General features: G+C 39.4%; 1 protein-coding gene across 2 annotated transcripts in view; it reads left to right on the top strand.

Moving 5' to 3' along the window:
- Positions 1–5,875: 5,875 nt before the first annotated feature.
- Positions 5,876–16,110, top strand: part of LOC309475786 (guanine nucleotide-binding protein G(q) subunit alpha-like) — a 28,013-nt gene continuing 17,778 nt past the window's right edge. Inside the window, exon 1 of one of the 2 annotated variants that reach the window (XM_082138684.1) lies at positions 5,876–6,882. In XM_082138684.1, the coding sequence (XP_081994810.1) occupies positions 6,747–6,882 (136 nt within the window). In that variant the 5' untranslated portion in view covers positions 5,876–6,746. The remainder of the gene's footprint in view (positions 6,883–16,110) is intronic. The other variant, XM_082138683.1, reaches the window with a different exon arrangement.

The raw sequence follows: 16,110 nt of genomic DNA, 5'->3' as shown, positions 1-16,110 counted from the left end.
ATTACTTGGTAGGGGAGAACGGGGCTAGATGTCACACAGATGTCACACAGGGAAGTTATAGCTATAGTATATTGGGACTGATTGTCACATTTGTTTGTCACTATTTATTAATTACGTTTTCTGCTGATCAGAACAATGGTTTACTGTAGTTTAAACGGGCTATTTATGTTTTATTTGATTGTACTGTATAAATGTAGCAGAAAAGTATTATAAGCTGTGTTGTGGCCGGCCATGTTTCCTGCATTTTCAGCGATCCGATCACAAGTGGTCGCTATTTCTCATAGCATACAATAGCATTAAAGTCCACATGAAATTAAAATTGTGTTTTGTGCTTTTAGTATGAATATGTTAGCCTTACTGTTATCTATAAGCAAGTGTGCTCCAAAACAATGACAACATTTGCATTTAGAAGATATAAGCATTCAAAACATAGAGTCTTTTCACTTTCGCCAATATGGATCAATGATTTTGATGACATCACTCTGCACTTCATCTTCTCATCAGATTTTCTTTCCTGTCAAATGCTCTCTAGAATCTGAAGTGTCCCGCCCCTACACTATAAATGGACGCTGAAGCTGTGGCTAAAATCGGTCACTTGTTCACACATTTAGTATTTTCTAATGGTTAATAGTATTTTGAATGGCACATAGTGCACTATATAGGGGATAGGAAACAAATTCAGACAGTGAAAATATGCTTTCCTCTGGGTCGAATGAAGTCTGATTTCACATTAGTGTCACGTGAACCGCTGTAACGCACACACAGTCTGCTCCAGTCCAGAGACACGATCATAGCACAGAGCGGATCATATGTGCGAGTTGGTGCAGACCACAAAACATATCGGATCCATTTGAATTCAGCACAGAAAGCTATATTTTAAAGTCATAATATGCAATTTCTTGTTTTCCTTTTTCTTTAGTGTGTTATGTAGCTGCTTGTGCATGTATAAGATCTGCAGAGTTACAAAGCTCAAAGTCTCAAACGCAATGAGATATTCTTTGTAAAAGTTAAGGCTCAGCCACGCCTTCCTAAAACGCTTCAATTTCATAACACCGGCCAAATGTATGATTGGTGCTGGTGGCGCCGCCATGTTGTGGAGACGCTGTGTTTTTCGTTGCGAAAGCCAAACTACCTTGTTTGGCCTTCCAAAAGAGGACACAATTAGAAAACAGTGGTTAAGCTTTATTTACAACACTGTTCCAGAACAGTTCAACCAAAATATTCGACTGTATGCTGTGCATTTTTCAGAGGACTGTTTCCAGAACCTGTGAGATTACAAGGCCGGCTGTGCACAAAGGCTGATTCTAAAAAGTGGGGAAATTCCATCTTTGCACGTACAGTCTGGCGCTTCTGACTCACAGACACAGGCCTGTAAGTATGTTTTCATGTTTTAAAAATTTGCTACTGACTGTTCAAACCCGAGTTTTGAGCAGTATAAAGTAACGCTTGTGTGTCGTTTGTACGATCACAAATGCAGACATGGTTTCATGTTTACATAGTGTTCTCCCCCTGTAGCGCGGCTCGACGGGTAAAAAGACAGCATAAGTCATTATAATCATTAAAGGGATACTTCCGGATTTAGCATTAAGCTTTGTATTAGTAGAAACCTGTAGTATTTTCGAATTACCGTGCTTTCCACCCTCATATGCCCCTGAGACGAGAGATTTATGTATTTTTTGTCTGGAAAAAATCCTCCGATGACGCAAAAATCGTCATTTTGCGTCATCGGAGGATTTTTTTGGCCAGAGGCTAAAGACTACAGCCAGTAGTAGGGGCTGTCCCGCATGTTTTCAACCCGCCCATAGAGGGTGGGATCTCACTCACAGAATGTACACATAGTGTCAGCCATCTTTTTGGAAGCTAAGCTAACAGGCTCTTGTTCTGTGGAGAAAGCTGAGTAGTAACGGGTTACAATACTCTTTTCCCCGGACATGTCCTGCCGTCGAGATCGTCCAAAATGTCCGGGATTCGGCTTTTGCTTTCTGCGGTCGCCATTCATTGTTTACATGCACACCTTTTGTTTCAATTTAGCTGAATTCATTCCGATTGGTGAATCTGAATGTAGTGTTTACATGAACGCTAAACAAGTGATCGGTTGATGTGCGTTTTAACATTGCTAAGAAAATTCCCGCTCCTCTGTGAGAGATACGAGACCGGTGCGTCTCAGTAATCACGCCACCGGCCTCGCGCCGTTCTCCCGCGCCCCTCAGCCTCATCCTGCTCGCCACAGTAAACATAATAGGCTTGTTTGAGATGAGCAAAATCTGCGCAGAACAGATCACCGGTGATCAGCGCGAGATGCATGCCGGTTAGAAATGTGTCCGAGTGCGGTCCGCCTTGCTCTGATGTCATGCTGACGTATGTCAAAAATCTCTCGCGAGCGCAAGGCGGACGTGTCGGATTCTGCAGTCGGGCGCAGTTGCTCTCCACCGACTGCGCTGATCAAAAGCACGATGGGAAACGACTTGCTGACGACACAGCTTAATGCTCATTGGTTTAAACAACTGTGATGTATTGTTCTCTTTTAAAATGTTTGATTTTAAAACTCTAATATCATGTTTTATGTGTATATGTTATGTGTGAATATTCCCAAACTATCTGACAGTGCGATCTCTTTGGGTTATGCAATTTAATTTTTATTAAAATAAATAAATAACTAAAAACACATGTATGTATCAAAGAAAAAATTATTGATAAACATGTATTTGGAATGGAATTAAAAATGAAAAAAGTTCATTTTATTTATTTTCATATAGACCTTATGCAGCCCCGCCCCTTTTCAGCGCTGCGCTCGTTGTCTTTTGACTTCCGGTCTGTATTTTCACAGTGATATTGCGTATTTATGAATGAACGGCTCGTTTTAAAATCTTCCCGGTCTACTGACATTTGTTAAGACATCTGGTTTAAACATTACAATCCTTATGATAACTTTCGTTAACTTTACATTAAGTAAATCCACTTCAAAAGCTAATTACTCCAGGACAGCAATGCCATAGAAATAGACAGAGCGACCGCAAAAACGGAATTTCAAAGACAATATTCTAAAGATGGCGGCGCCCTCGTTTCTCTGGCGCATAAGGTCCAGGGGGGCAGGGTTTCATATTATTTTGAAGCTTCCCCGGGCGCCGCCATTGATTAGCCGACCCCCACCTGCTGTTAGCATTCCATTGACTCCCATTCATTTTGGCGTCACTTTCAAAGCGAATAACTTTACATCTGAGGCGTTTAAAGACTCCATTTGTCCATTATTTATTTCTAAAGAAACACGAAAATGTATAAAAGGCTCCATTACCTTGTAGCTTACGTTATGGCCCCGTAGAAGCAATTTTTGTAAAAATAGGCTAACGATTGCATCATAACCACGCGACTCTCTGTCGCACAGTAGAGAAATTACCGTATGGACAGGAGGAGAAGCTCGCGGGCAATCGGGGGGACGTGGAGGCAAAATGACAAAATACTCCTACTCACACTCTCCGTCTCTGCAAGTTTCGGAAGGGAATGATTCAGATTTCTCTTGGCACAGCTACTAGAAGACAGACAGGTTGCTCGCGTCAAATCTACGTCGTCAAGCTCAGTTTGAGTCTGCGCAGTACGCTCGACCCCTAGGAAGTGAGAGCTTCTAATTGACTTCACTTGGGTCGCTGTGTCCAGTTTATATACTGTCTATGATAAGGTCTATAAAAGCAACAGAACTTGAATTACATCCTGTTTATTAGCAACACTGTGGACAAGCGTCAATCCCGCGATATCCATCTATGATCTCGCAGGTTTCAGATCCACTACGAGAAGAGAGAGAGATCTGTCCGGCTTGCCTGCGCTTTTTTCACTCCTCCTCTCACCACAGCCGCCTACTCTCGCATACATTTCAGGCGAGGCAAGGCGCATCTCAAACAAGCCTATTGAGTGGCGACTGTAGAACGCAAAAGCCGAATCCCGGACATTTTGGGCGATCTCGAAATCTCGGGCAAACTCGTCACGGAGACTCACTAGTAGCCTAGCCTTGTTGTTTTAAACTGCGCTCTCTTACCGGTAGGCGTGGCTTGGGAGTGGCCTCCTAGGGCAGCGAAGCAAGTGCATTCTGGGAGTTGTTATCTTTCATCCACATAAGCCAAAAATACATTTTCTGGCTTTTCTCAGTCTAGAAAGCTCCAAATTAAAAAATAATTTCACATTTCTTCTACATAAATGACCCATTTTAAATACACATTCATCTTTCCAGAGGTGAAGTATCCCTTTAATTATGTCCCCAATGAAATAAAACCTTACCAATCTAAAACGTTCAAGTCCAGTCGCGCTGGCAAAGTTGATCGATCAGCTTGGTCATCTGCATTTTTCGGATCAGATTCAGGCTCGAATTGATAAGGTAAGTACTGACATTATCACCTGGGGAGCTGATGTTCCAAATATGGTAAGGGAAGCGACATTTCCATCACACGCTTAAGGTTTTCGGGCCAATCACAATGCACTGGATCGCTGGCCAATCAGAGCACTTTGCGCTTTTCAGAACGATGAGCTTTGTAAAAATCACCGCATTTCAGAAAGGCGGGGCATAGAGGAGCAGCAATAATGTAAGATATGTGTAAAATAATAACTTTTTTTTAACCTAAAACCACGTAAACACATTGCATTAAACCAAATACACAAAATAATGTTCTTTTTAGAACCGTCATATGACCCCTTTAAAGTGAGATTACGAGGAAACTGCGGCTTTACCAAGCTCAACAGCTCTGGCTGAGCTGTGATATAAACAAAACGCCATTGGCAGTTTTAAAAAAGAGGATAAGCTGTTCGATATGTCCCGCCCCATTTTCCTGTTTCAGTGGAAATGATGTCAACACATTGAATAATGCTGCGCATTTCAAGGCACTTCAGAGGGACTTTAATGTTTGTTTGTTTTTTTAGTTTGGACTTTAAGAAGAGAAGATTTTATACAACAACAACAACAACAAAAACTTTCCCTGAGAAATATTCAATGGAGTCAATTATGTGACAACTGGTATATTTAATTTGTTATTTTACTAGTAACAATTATTATATGGAAATGCAATTATAAGCAATTATTTGAAATACGACGGAAGTGAATCAATCAAAATTAACTTTAGCTGGACAATAACTGTATTCTAGAGCTGATGTAAAGCTAAAACAATCTATGTTACTTTAATTTCCTATTATCACTGTAAAGCTGCTTTGAAACAATCTATATTGTTAAAAGCGCTATATAAATGAAGGTGACTTAACTTGACTAGTCAAGTGCTTAAATAGGTTACATCCAACTACAGGATCAGTAGCAGCTTTTAAATAGTTCCAACTATGATAAATATAATTTTAATAGTTATATACATAGTTAATAGTTTATTCAAATTGGAAGTAAGAACAAACTGTCTGGACCTTGTTCATTAAGTGTTACATTTAAGTTTAAATTAAAACGTCCCATAGTCAGGGGTGGACACAATTTTAACAGTGCCCCAATTATACAATTTCCTACTCTTTTCTTCCAAGCAGTTTCCACATGGTGTCGATAAAGAGCTAGGAATCATCTGCAAATCTGGACGTTGATTCTCTCTTATTACAGTTTGACAATGACACCACTCAAGTCAAGTCACTTCAACTATAAACGGAACAGAAGCACCATGTGTATATATAGTCTGTGAGTGGTTTGAGTAATACGCATTTGTACATATGCGTTATATATTTTATTAAACTATTTGAGGTGTTACAGAGGCTAGGACTTAACCAGATATGTTTGACTAGGAATGGGCGTTGTCCATTCAGTCGAATAGCAGGGTTTGTGGCGAGACACGCCCCGCGAGCTCCACAGTCGTTCCTCCACCAACCTTGCCTCATTCCGTGCCCCGCCCCCTCGCGCGTCTCTACCTCTGATTTGCTCCGCGCCCTGTCACTCACGCTCCATTTTCCAGCTGTCGCAGCTCCAGGTTTGTGTGCGACTCACACCGGACTGGACGGTGCGATCATCTGGAAATTTTTTCACTCCGTCGATTTTTTTAGGAGCCCACACCTGTGTCATTTTTTCGTCCATTTCTCGTCTTTAAATATTCATTAACCCCAATCGGATGCAAAGAAATGAGCGGTGAAATCAGCGCGCGTAGTGTAAATAAAGATTCCGGCTAGCTAGCAGGTTAGCCCACCCAATTAAGCTAGTTAGTGCGCTTAGCTAATTAACTTATCGGGTTTTGTATGCTCGGAATCAAATGTTTGCACTGTAGTCAGTGTTGTATGTGCACACAGCGTCTTTAAAAGCGCATATGGCTGTCTTCTGCCACCTGTCGCCGTGTGTTAGCCAGAGATCCGGGTAGCTGATGGACAGTGTTGCGGTGATTCTGGGCAGTGGGGCGGTTAGCTTAGCGAGACAGCAAAGGACAGCACGGATGTCGTGGCAGGCTAGTTTGTCCCTCCGGGACTCTAGTTGGTAGTCATCACAGATTATTAAAAACAGGGCTTGGGTTGGTCTGATTGTGGGGAGATCTTTGGATTCACATCTGGCCTCCAATCTCATCCAGTCTTTGGCCTTGTTTGATAGACCCGTTTGTATGAGCAGGCTGAGGTTGTGGTGCTCTATTTTACTTCATCGATTTACGTGTACCATCATAAGGCATCCTGGATCGCATGCTGCATTTTTAAACAACATTCCCCCAAATCCGTCCTGTTCCTCTTTCGACACGGTTGCAAAGGGAAGCGGACCGTAGAAGTGTGTCAGATCAGGGTTGGGATCTCCAAACGCTGTGGTGATGACTCTGGAGTCCATGATGGCCTGTTGCATGAGTGAAGAGGCGAAGGAGTCCAAAAGAATCAACGCCGAGATCGACAAGCAGCTCCGGAGAGACAAGCGAGATGCCAGGCGGGAGCTCAAACTCCTCTTACTGGGTAAGTGCATCTCTGACAGCTGCTGATGGCGAACACAGAAACGCATATTGCTTTGTGGATCTAATGCATAGTGATGCTGACATGCGGTTTAAATCCAAATCAAAGGCAAAACGTGTTACTTTCACTGCTTCGTGTACATATGATTTCACTTTATGTAATTCATGCACGTGTCGCATTGTGCTTTTAGGAGGATTGTTCCACGAAATGTCCTTGTCAAAAATCCTACAGAGAATGCTGATGGAATGTTTATCTTAATTAGACCCATTTCTAATAGGATCTAGCGGTCATAGAACTATCAGGGACTTTCATGGCATATTCTATAGTGATTTTTCTTTTCTTCTTCCATTTTTGCTTGAGTACATGGGGAAAATATTTAAAAATATGTTTAAAATGAAGTGTTTTTACATTTTTGCTTGGCTACTATATATATATATATATATGATTTTTACTTTATATAGTTCATGTGTTAGGCATTGTGTTTTTTGTGATATTCCGCAATATCTTGTTAAAAATCCAAAAAGGAAAAAAATCCCAGTCATGGAAACCTGGAAATATGAAGGAACTTAATGGAATATTCTATTGAATTATTATAATTTTTTTTCAGTTTTTGCTTGCCTGCATGGGTAAAAATATTTTAAAAATGTATTCAATATAGTGAATGTATTTAGTTATATAAGGGAAAATATTCTAAAATGTATAGCGAGCGTGTTTTTACATTTTTGCTTGGTTATATTAGGGGAAAATATTGTAAATTATAGGCTATTCCAAATACATAGGGAATGTGTTTGTATTTTTTTCTTGGTTACATGTGGTATTTAAAAATATTTGTACAAATTCCCAAGGATCAAACATGAATCCTCAAAGAATCAGAAAAGTTCCTATTTGATGGCTCAAATCCGATTTCAATAGTTCCCAAATTATAGTAGAAATTTAATTTATGAAAGTACCCGAACAATTGCAGTGTTTTTTTTTTTTTTTTACCCGTTAAACTTTCACTAAAAGTCTAGATGTTAATTTATTAGCACTGAACATTAGTGTTTTAGAGTTGCACGAGTGTCAGTTTACATTCATCTCGTGATCTGACCATTAGTCTGCTCTTTGCTTTCGTTTTGGTGTCAGAGCCATTAGGTCATTTGTGGCTGTAAGCAAAGCTAAATTGTCAGCAATTTAAGCCTAAGAGATTGTATCTGAATATTTCAGTACTGCAGAAGCGCTTCAATAACACGCGTCCTTACATTATTCTCAGAACGGAGAGATGCAGTAACTATGAAAATAATTAGATCAGAGGCTTAATTTGAAACTCGGGTTGCGAAATCTATTTAGGACGGTGTTTGCATCCCAGTTAATCGCTGCTAAAGTCAAAGAGAGTCCAGATTTGATCTTTTCTGATTGAGTATCTTTAACCCGATCCTTGGCTCTCGGATGAGCCACAGCGAGAGCACGCAGCGCTAACGTGCAGAATGAAACCTATTGTGACCAGATTGTGGTTTTACAAGCCGATCCGGTTCCCAAAAATGGCAAAAACTGGCAGCCGTGCGGCAGGTTGCTGTTAAAAATGGCTGATCTGGTCAGAAAGGGATCCTCGAATTGCGTAGATGAACAGACACGGTCACGGGCGCTTGTTGTGTGGTGTGGGCTGACCCGTAAAAGTGCTTCATAGAATGCATGTCCTTAGAAAGCTTTGGCCCAGCTGCGTGCAACACAACCAGCCTTTGTGCCGAGACTCTCAGAGGAAAGACGGCAATAAGATACGCCTCGGTGGAGGAAGAGGGCCTTGCGTGACCAACGAACGCTGTTAACCTCCTGCTTCTGTCTCGGTAGACTCTCGACCGCTCTGTCTGAAAGCTGACAGGAAGTTGTCATCTCTCAGTGTTTTAGGGGGGTTTGGAAAACCATGTTCTCACAGATCAACAGATTTCAGTTTTACTTGTATGCTCAGGCCCGGTTTCACAGACAGGGCTTAGATTAAGCCAGGAGTAAACCTTGGTTCAATTAGGACATTTTAGTAGCTTTTATAAACGTGCCTCTTATAAACAGCTCTAACATGCATTTTAGTCTGTGAAACCAGGGGTGAGTTTCTTTTTGAGGTTTATAAAAAAAAATTCTCATTGTGCCGTGTTCCTCAGAAGTCTTCCAGCACTTAGATTTCCTCCCCCCACTTTCCAAGAAAAACGTCTGTTTTGGATGTCTGGTTAAACCGGATTCTTAAAGTGTGCTTAAATAGGCATGATATGGCTTATTTGAAGCCTTTGACCTCGCTCTGAATATTTGATCAAGTTGTAAGCGTGACAACCTTTCCTAATATTGTCGTTTCTTTCCAGAGTAATGTGTCGGAAGAGTTTGCTGCATGTGATGCTCAACATTCATGTGAGATCTGATGTTTGTTCAAACACTAGTTGGAATACTGAAGATAAATGCCTTCTGTTTGAACCAGTTTATTTTTTCCTGATTACAACACTTTTTATTGTACTAGAAACCAATTCGTAAGATTACTTTTGTAATTTGTTTTAAATGTTCCGTCTCCATGCTCGTTTCTTGGAATGTGTAAAATATTTAGTTTTTCCATTTACTTTGTTTCTCTTAGTAGCTTTGACAATTAAATGAGACATGAAATGAAAATTCACCCTATTTTATATATGCGTGGTATTGATCTCATATCCATATCAACTTTTTTTGTTTGTTTGACTATTTTTGATTAAAATATCATAACTCGATTTTGTCTTGAAATGACAGACTTCTCTTTGGTGATGTATGCAGGACTTCTCCAATCATTTTGTCCACTCAAACTCCTCTCCTTTCCTCCAATCGACTGCAAGTTCACAACATTCATATCTGCCTTCATCTTTTGCAGATAAATTATGGCCGTTATTCTAATTCCTTATTTTAAATGATACTAGTGAATTGTGGCATCACAACATTATAATACACAGTGTGAAAAATGGATATTATGGCAGAGTTAATCAAAACGTAAAATATCTGAAATGTGCAAATATCCAATATCTACTGATAAATAAATCAAAAAGATTTCGTAATATTGTGCGTTAACTGATATGGTATCGACATATCGTTCATGCACAGACCCAACTGAACTTTTTTAGGTCTTTTTAAAAATAAAATAACGGTAAACTATTCATGGTTTGCGAAAATGATCTGTATAAAATAAGGTATATATATGGATGAAAAGAGTGAAATTTTGGATGATAATGTTTTTTTTTTTTAATGTAAAATATTTTTTTTTACTCCAACAAAAGAATTTTGGCGTTGCAACATTATAAGGTACAGTATGAAAAGTGGATATTCATTTTCAGATTTGCTAAAGATTCATTTTAAATGACTGCTAGATGATTGAAAAAGTAATTAAAGTTTTTATTTAATTTAATTTTATATGCAATATTGCCTGATAAGTAACTGATATGATACCAATGATATTGTGCATCCAAAATTGAAGCACAGAGCCAATTAATCACCTTTAACATTCGTCGTCAGCTATTTTCATTCATCGATTTGTATGGTTTTGACCGGTTTGTTGTAGCGGCCCAGCGCGTATGAGCTGCGTTTTGTTCTCTGCTGCAGGAGCTGAAGATACAGGCTGATTGAGGTAGAGAGAAGCCTGTGTGTGTGTTGGCGTTCTCTGCTGGAGGGACTTGAGCCGAGGGCAACCACTCTTCATTTTCAGCCCACACTTCTGCTGCACACATGAATGCACGCTGTTGCTGTGTCACATGATCTGGAGGCAGAGATCCAGAGAGAAAGAAAGCAAGGAAAAGATCTCGTCCGTCACTCACTTGAATACCTTATTCACGAAAACGTGCTACTAAGCAACTTGTTTCTGGCGCGGGCACGTCTGAATGACAACCCGGACTTCCAGGTTTCTTGTTACGCCACACGGTCGGCTCTAGCCAATATTTACCTAGCCGAGTCGAAAGCGCGCTGGAGTATAGAGTCTATAACACCTGAGTGTTGTGGAGGAGCTCGATGACTCATAAAGATTGTACAGAATGTTTGTTTTTGGACACACCTAGCACAAAGCTGACATTGTTCTCATGCAACCAACATATGGCCTGTTTTCGTTTCACTTTATTGCTAAATAAAGTCCACGTTGCCCCTTGGTGTCGTTCAGTGCTTCTATACGAACCGCTCAGAATCCGAATTTTAAGTATTACTCAACCCACTCGCGATGAATTGCTCTCGGAAAAAAAACTGATTTGTTTCAAACTCTGCTCCTCACTCAAGCGAAGCAATCTGACCACTGTGGTGGTGGTGTTTATTAAACGCCGGGTTCGCATTTGCAACCACATAACGATAAGGATTCGGTATTTGCATGCAAGTTTAAAACCATGCAAATAGCCCGCTAATACACACCTCATGATTTCCATGTTCAAACCAGTGAGCTGGAGTTGCAGAGACTGTAGAAAGTGTTTGTGTTTGTTCAACAACGCTTCGGTATCGGGTTCAATCTTGTGAAAAAGGAGGGACCGGCAAAGTAGAATTAGTTGGTTTTCTTTTAAAATCACCACAGTGCCTTTCGTTGTTAATTTTTATTTTATTTGACTATATATATAAAAAAAATATATTATTATATAAATTTTTTTTTGTTACAATTTACTTTTATTATTATATTGTTTTATCTTTTTTTTTATTATTATTATTATTATTTTTCTTTAATTCTGTGAAATAGGAGGGGCCGGCAAAGTAGTATTAGCTAGTTTCTTTTATAAAACCCACAGTGTTTATTTTAATTTTTTTTTACTTAGTTTTTTATAATTGTTTGTATTTTTTTCCATTTTTTTTTCTAATTTAATTAAAATAGGAGGGACTGGCAGAGTAGAGTTTTTATTAAATTTTTATTATTTATTTATTTATTTATTTATTGTAAGTTCATGTCTGAAGGCATCTCCGTGTGCTTTTGTTGGACTGTAGTGACTTTTAGTGGTAAATATGCTATAAAAAACATTGCAGAATCTGGTTTCACTGCAAGATTCAAATGTTACATCTGTTGATAGGGAAGCTTTGTCTTACCCTCGCTTCCAGTTCTCCAGTATGTGTGTTTAGCAAGCACCCACACACACTTGTATCTCGACATGGGTGTATTAGCTGATGTGAGCTGATTTTACTATCCGCCATTTTACACTAGCAGGGGAAACCGGTTATGTAGAGCTGGAACTTTTGATTGAACTGATATCAATTTTGGAGTGTAATCAGATGAATGTGTAAGTTATAGAATATAGGTTGAAATGAAAAATGATTTTAATTGTCTAATTTCCTACAAAATGTGCCTCAGTTAAATTGCTGCCATACATCATGGCTGTTATCTAATGAGTTTTGCCAGTATAATACCAATATATTTGACAGTACAAAAATAAAAGTTTGACATTAAATTCAAAATGTACTCTAATACATGTTCCTGGTCTAATTGTGCACTACTCATGGGTGTACGTCAAAATTTGCTAACTTGCTCCTAGGGTTGTCAAAAGTACCTGCGCGTCGGTACCAAATTGGTACTGAAATTTTGAAAACGTGACCATACCAACATTTCTGTAGTACCGAGTACCTGGTATATCGGGATCGGGACCCACTGAGAGGCAACTGCTTTCAGTCGCTTTTGTGTTTATTGAAGTGCGTCAAAGGTGTCTATTTACGTGTTTTTTAAGTGTTGATCTTTGTCATTTATATAGCTCTTTTAACAATATAGATTGTTTCAAAGCAGCTTTACAGTGATAATAGGAAATTTAAGTAACAGAGATTGTTTTGGCTTTACAGCAGCTCTAGAATACAGTTACTGTCCAGCTAAAGTTAGTTTTGATCGATTCACTTCCGTCGCAAAGATCATGGGCCCTATCTTGCACCCAGCGCAATTGACTTTGTACACCGACGCATGTATCATTCCTATTTTGCACCCGCGCAAAGCGCGCTTTTCCCTCCACAGAAGCACGTCGCTAAACTAGGGAATGAACTTGCGCTCCCGGGGGCGGTTCAGCGCAAAAAAGGAGGCGTGTTCCGGCGCAAACGTTCCTTCGTGCTATTTTGATGGTTTAGAAAACAATTGCGCCACTAACCAGGAAAAAATTGTTTAAAGTCAGTGGCACGTTGCGCATGTTATTCATATTCTATTTTAAGGGCGCATGCTTGGCCATAATCAATGTAGCGTGTGCACAATGCGCATACACTTTGATTCTCTCATCTACACAGAAGCAGCAGTTTTCATTTTTGCAAATCATACATTATTACGATCGATAGATAGATAGATAGATAGACAATTTATTATAAAAGCATACATCTATCTTAAAACATTTACCCAAATTATCATACGCCTGTTTAACCGAAGTTAATTTGGGTGGGTTTCTCCATTTCAATGTAACTTCTCTCTTTTACGGCAGTGACGAGAACGTCGGTCTCCTCGGCTGTGAACCGCTCCTGGCGCGCGTCTGGCAAATCCGCTGTTACAATAGTTACAATCCGTTATGGAAAAAGCGCGTCTGCTCTTAAAGGGAATGTGAGATGACGCTCTGATTGGTTTATTTCACGTTACGCCCAAACCACACCTATGAATAATGATGCTACTTCAGACCAACCCATTTTAGATTTGCGCCTGGCGCAAGAGTCAGAGTTCTTTGCGCTTGACACTTGCGTTTCAGATCGTTAAAATAGGGCCCTATAAGTTATTAGCTCACACGACACCGTTCTAACTGAAAACCCTTAACGTGCTCCGGCCCGCTCTTTCGCACAACAACAGTGCCTGGTGGCTCGAGAATGCAAGCCTTGAAAAAATAAAAAATAAAATAGAATTATATCTGGGCAAACTTCAACAATGCAAACCTGTGAGAACACTGATGGTATACAGAATATGTGTGCAGGTGTGTAGTGTTTCTTTACAAATTGACCTCAACAAATTACTTGTCTGGCCTTAATTTATAATACCGAATTTTTTATCAGATCCGGCGGACTGCGGTAAAGCTCTGGATAAACAGAGAGAATAATATTAGCGTAGATGCCATTCTTTTTCAAGTCAAGTCACCATTTATGGAATCAGACATACACCAGTGGGAAATACACCAGTCATGTATTGAATACATCAGGATTTATGGGAAGTGTTCCCGGTTCCGGCTGACCTAATCTATGCAGCCTAACATTGTGAATTCTAGAAGTTTATAATGTGTTATGTGTATGCTAGGTCAAAGAAATGTGTTTTTAGTCTAGATTTAAACTGACAAAGTGTGTCTGCTTCCCAGACAATATTAGGAAGACTGTTCCAAAGTTTTGGTGCTAAATAGGAAAAGGATCTACCGCCAGCAGTCGATTTTGACATTCTAGGTATTATCAAATGGCCGGAATTTTGAGACCGCAATAGACTTGAAGGACTATAATGCGTTAAGAGCTCGATCAAGTACTGCAGAGTTAAACCATTTAGTGCTTTGTAAGTAATCAGCAGTATTTTAAAATGTATACAATGTTTAATAGGGAGCCAATGCAGTGTTGACAGAACCGGGCTAATATGGTCATACTTCCTGGTTCTGGTAAGAACTCGAGCTGCTGCGTTTTGGACCAGCTGTAGTTTGTTTATTATGCGTGCAGGGCAACCACCCAAAAGAGCATTACAATAATCTAGCTAATTGTTCCGCATTTGTCATTGAGAGCATATGACGTAATTTAGATATATTTTTTAGATGGAAGAATGCGGTTTTACAGATACTAGAAACGTGACTTTCAAAATAATTTGTGACTCTTAATGAGAGCTGTCTCAGTACTATGGTACGATCTAACTCCTGACTGTAGCCAATCACAGCCAATCTCTGTCCAGTTAACACAGTATAATGTAAACAATGTACATTTACATTACATTAGATATATTACCGACATTGTAACAATACAAAACGGGTTCAAAATCAACAGTTACACTTTAATGTAAAGTGAGGAGGATGTATGGCACATACAACAGTCTTTGAAATGGTCATTGTTTATTTTTTCATGAGTTTATTTTTTGGTTATTTTTAATCTTGTTTCGCTTAGTCTAATCAATAACTGATTGTAATTGTAGCTGTTCTTTTAGCTATATTTGTCATTAAGATTTGTCAGGGAGTTGAGTATAGGACCCCATCACCTCATTTCCTTGTCCAGTAGTGTTTCGCAATACAAAACATGCATTGCTATTATTGCAACGCCATTTTATTGGCTTTATATATTATCTTGTAGCAAGCAGCAACCTGGCATGGCTGAAATGTAGAAATGGTTTAACAAATTTGCTAATTCCTGCTTGCCATTTTGTTTCCGTTGGTGGATTGACACATTTGATGGTGGAAGAAGAGTAGGGCTTGCTAATGTATGGCTCCTCTTTGAATCATTGCTGTGTGGTAAATGCTTTAAAAATGTTGCCATGGTAACCTGCTTTGCTGCACTGTGAGCTCACAGACTTGAATATAGGATGGATCCAGTCTCAATGGTGTTGAACGCTGTGTCCTTCCCCAATAAAGAGACAATGGGCCTCGTCACCTTGAGTTTTGACCTGTCATATTTAAGAATGCCTGTGTAGTTCTTAGGAGATTTTGATGTCATGAAATCAAAATTGGCACCATTTGCGTTACATATTCTTGGTCTTATGCACAATTCATCCATTTACACTATTCTATTATTATTATTTTGTTCAAAATATTTTATCCAATATCATACTTTTTGCCTGGAACTAATGATTACCGTGGCGTGTACTACATTTTAAAAGTTTGGGGTCTGTACAAGTTTTTGAGAGAAGTATCTTATGCTCACCAAGGATGGATTTATTTGATCAAAAATATAGTAAAAACAGTGAAATAGTATTACAATTTAAAATAAATGTTTTCTGTTTGAATATATTTTAAAATGTAATTTATTCCTGTGATGGCAAAGCTGAATTTTCAGCATCATTACTCCAGTTTTCAGTGTCATATGATAATCAATGTAGAAAACAGTTGAGCTGCTTAATTTTCAAAAAAAAAATCAGGATTCTTAATTTATCTAAATATATAGTATTTGTCCTTTATTGAAGTGTTATTATTGGCGCTTTTCCACTGCATGGTACGGTACGGCTCGGTTCGGTACGGCACGCTTTGGCGCTTTTCCACTGCATGGTACGGTACGGCTCGGTTCAGTACGGCTCACTTATGACGCGTTTCCCACTGCATGGTACGGTACGGTACGGTACGGCTCGCTTCGGCTCGCTTTAAATGGTACCACCTCTGTTGAGGTTCCAAGCGTACC

Source organism: Leuciscus leuciscus, assembly GCF_965113295.1.
Source record: "Leuciscus leuciscus genome assembly, chromosome: 15".
Classification (NCBI taxonomy): domain Eukaryota; kingdom Metazoa; phylum Chordata; class Actinopteri; order Cypriniformes; family Leuciscidae; genus Leuciscus; species Leuciscus leuciscus.
Note: the sequence above shows the minus strand (reverse complement) of the source record. Positions and strands in the feature narration are given on the sequence as shown.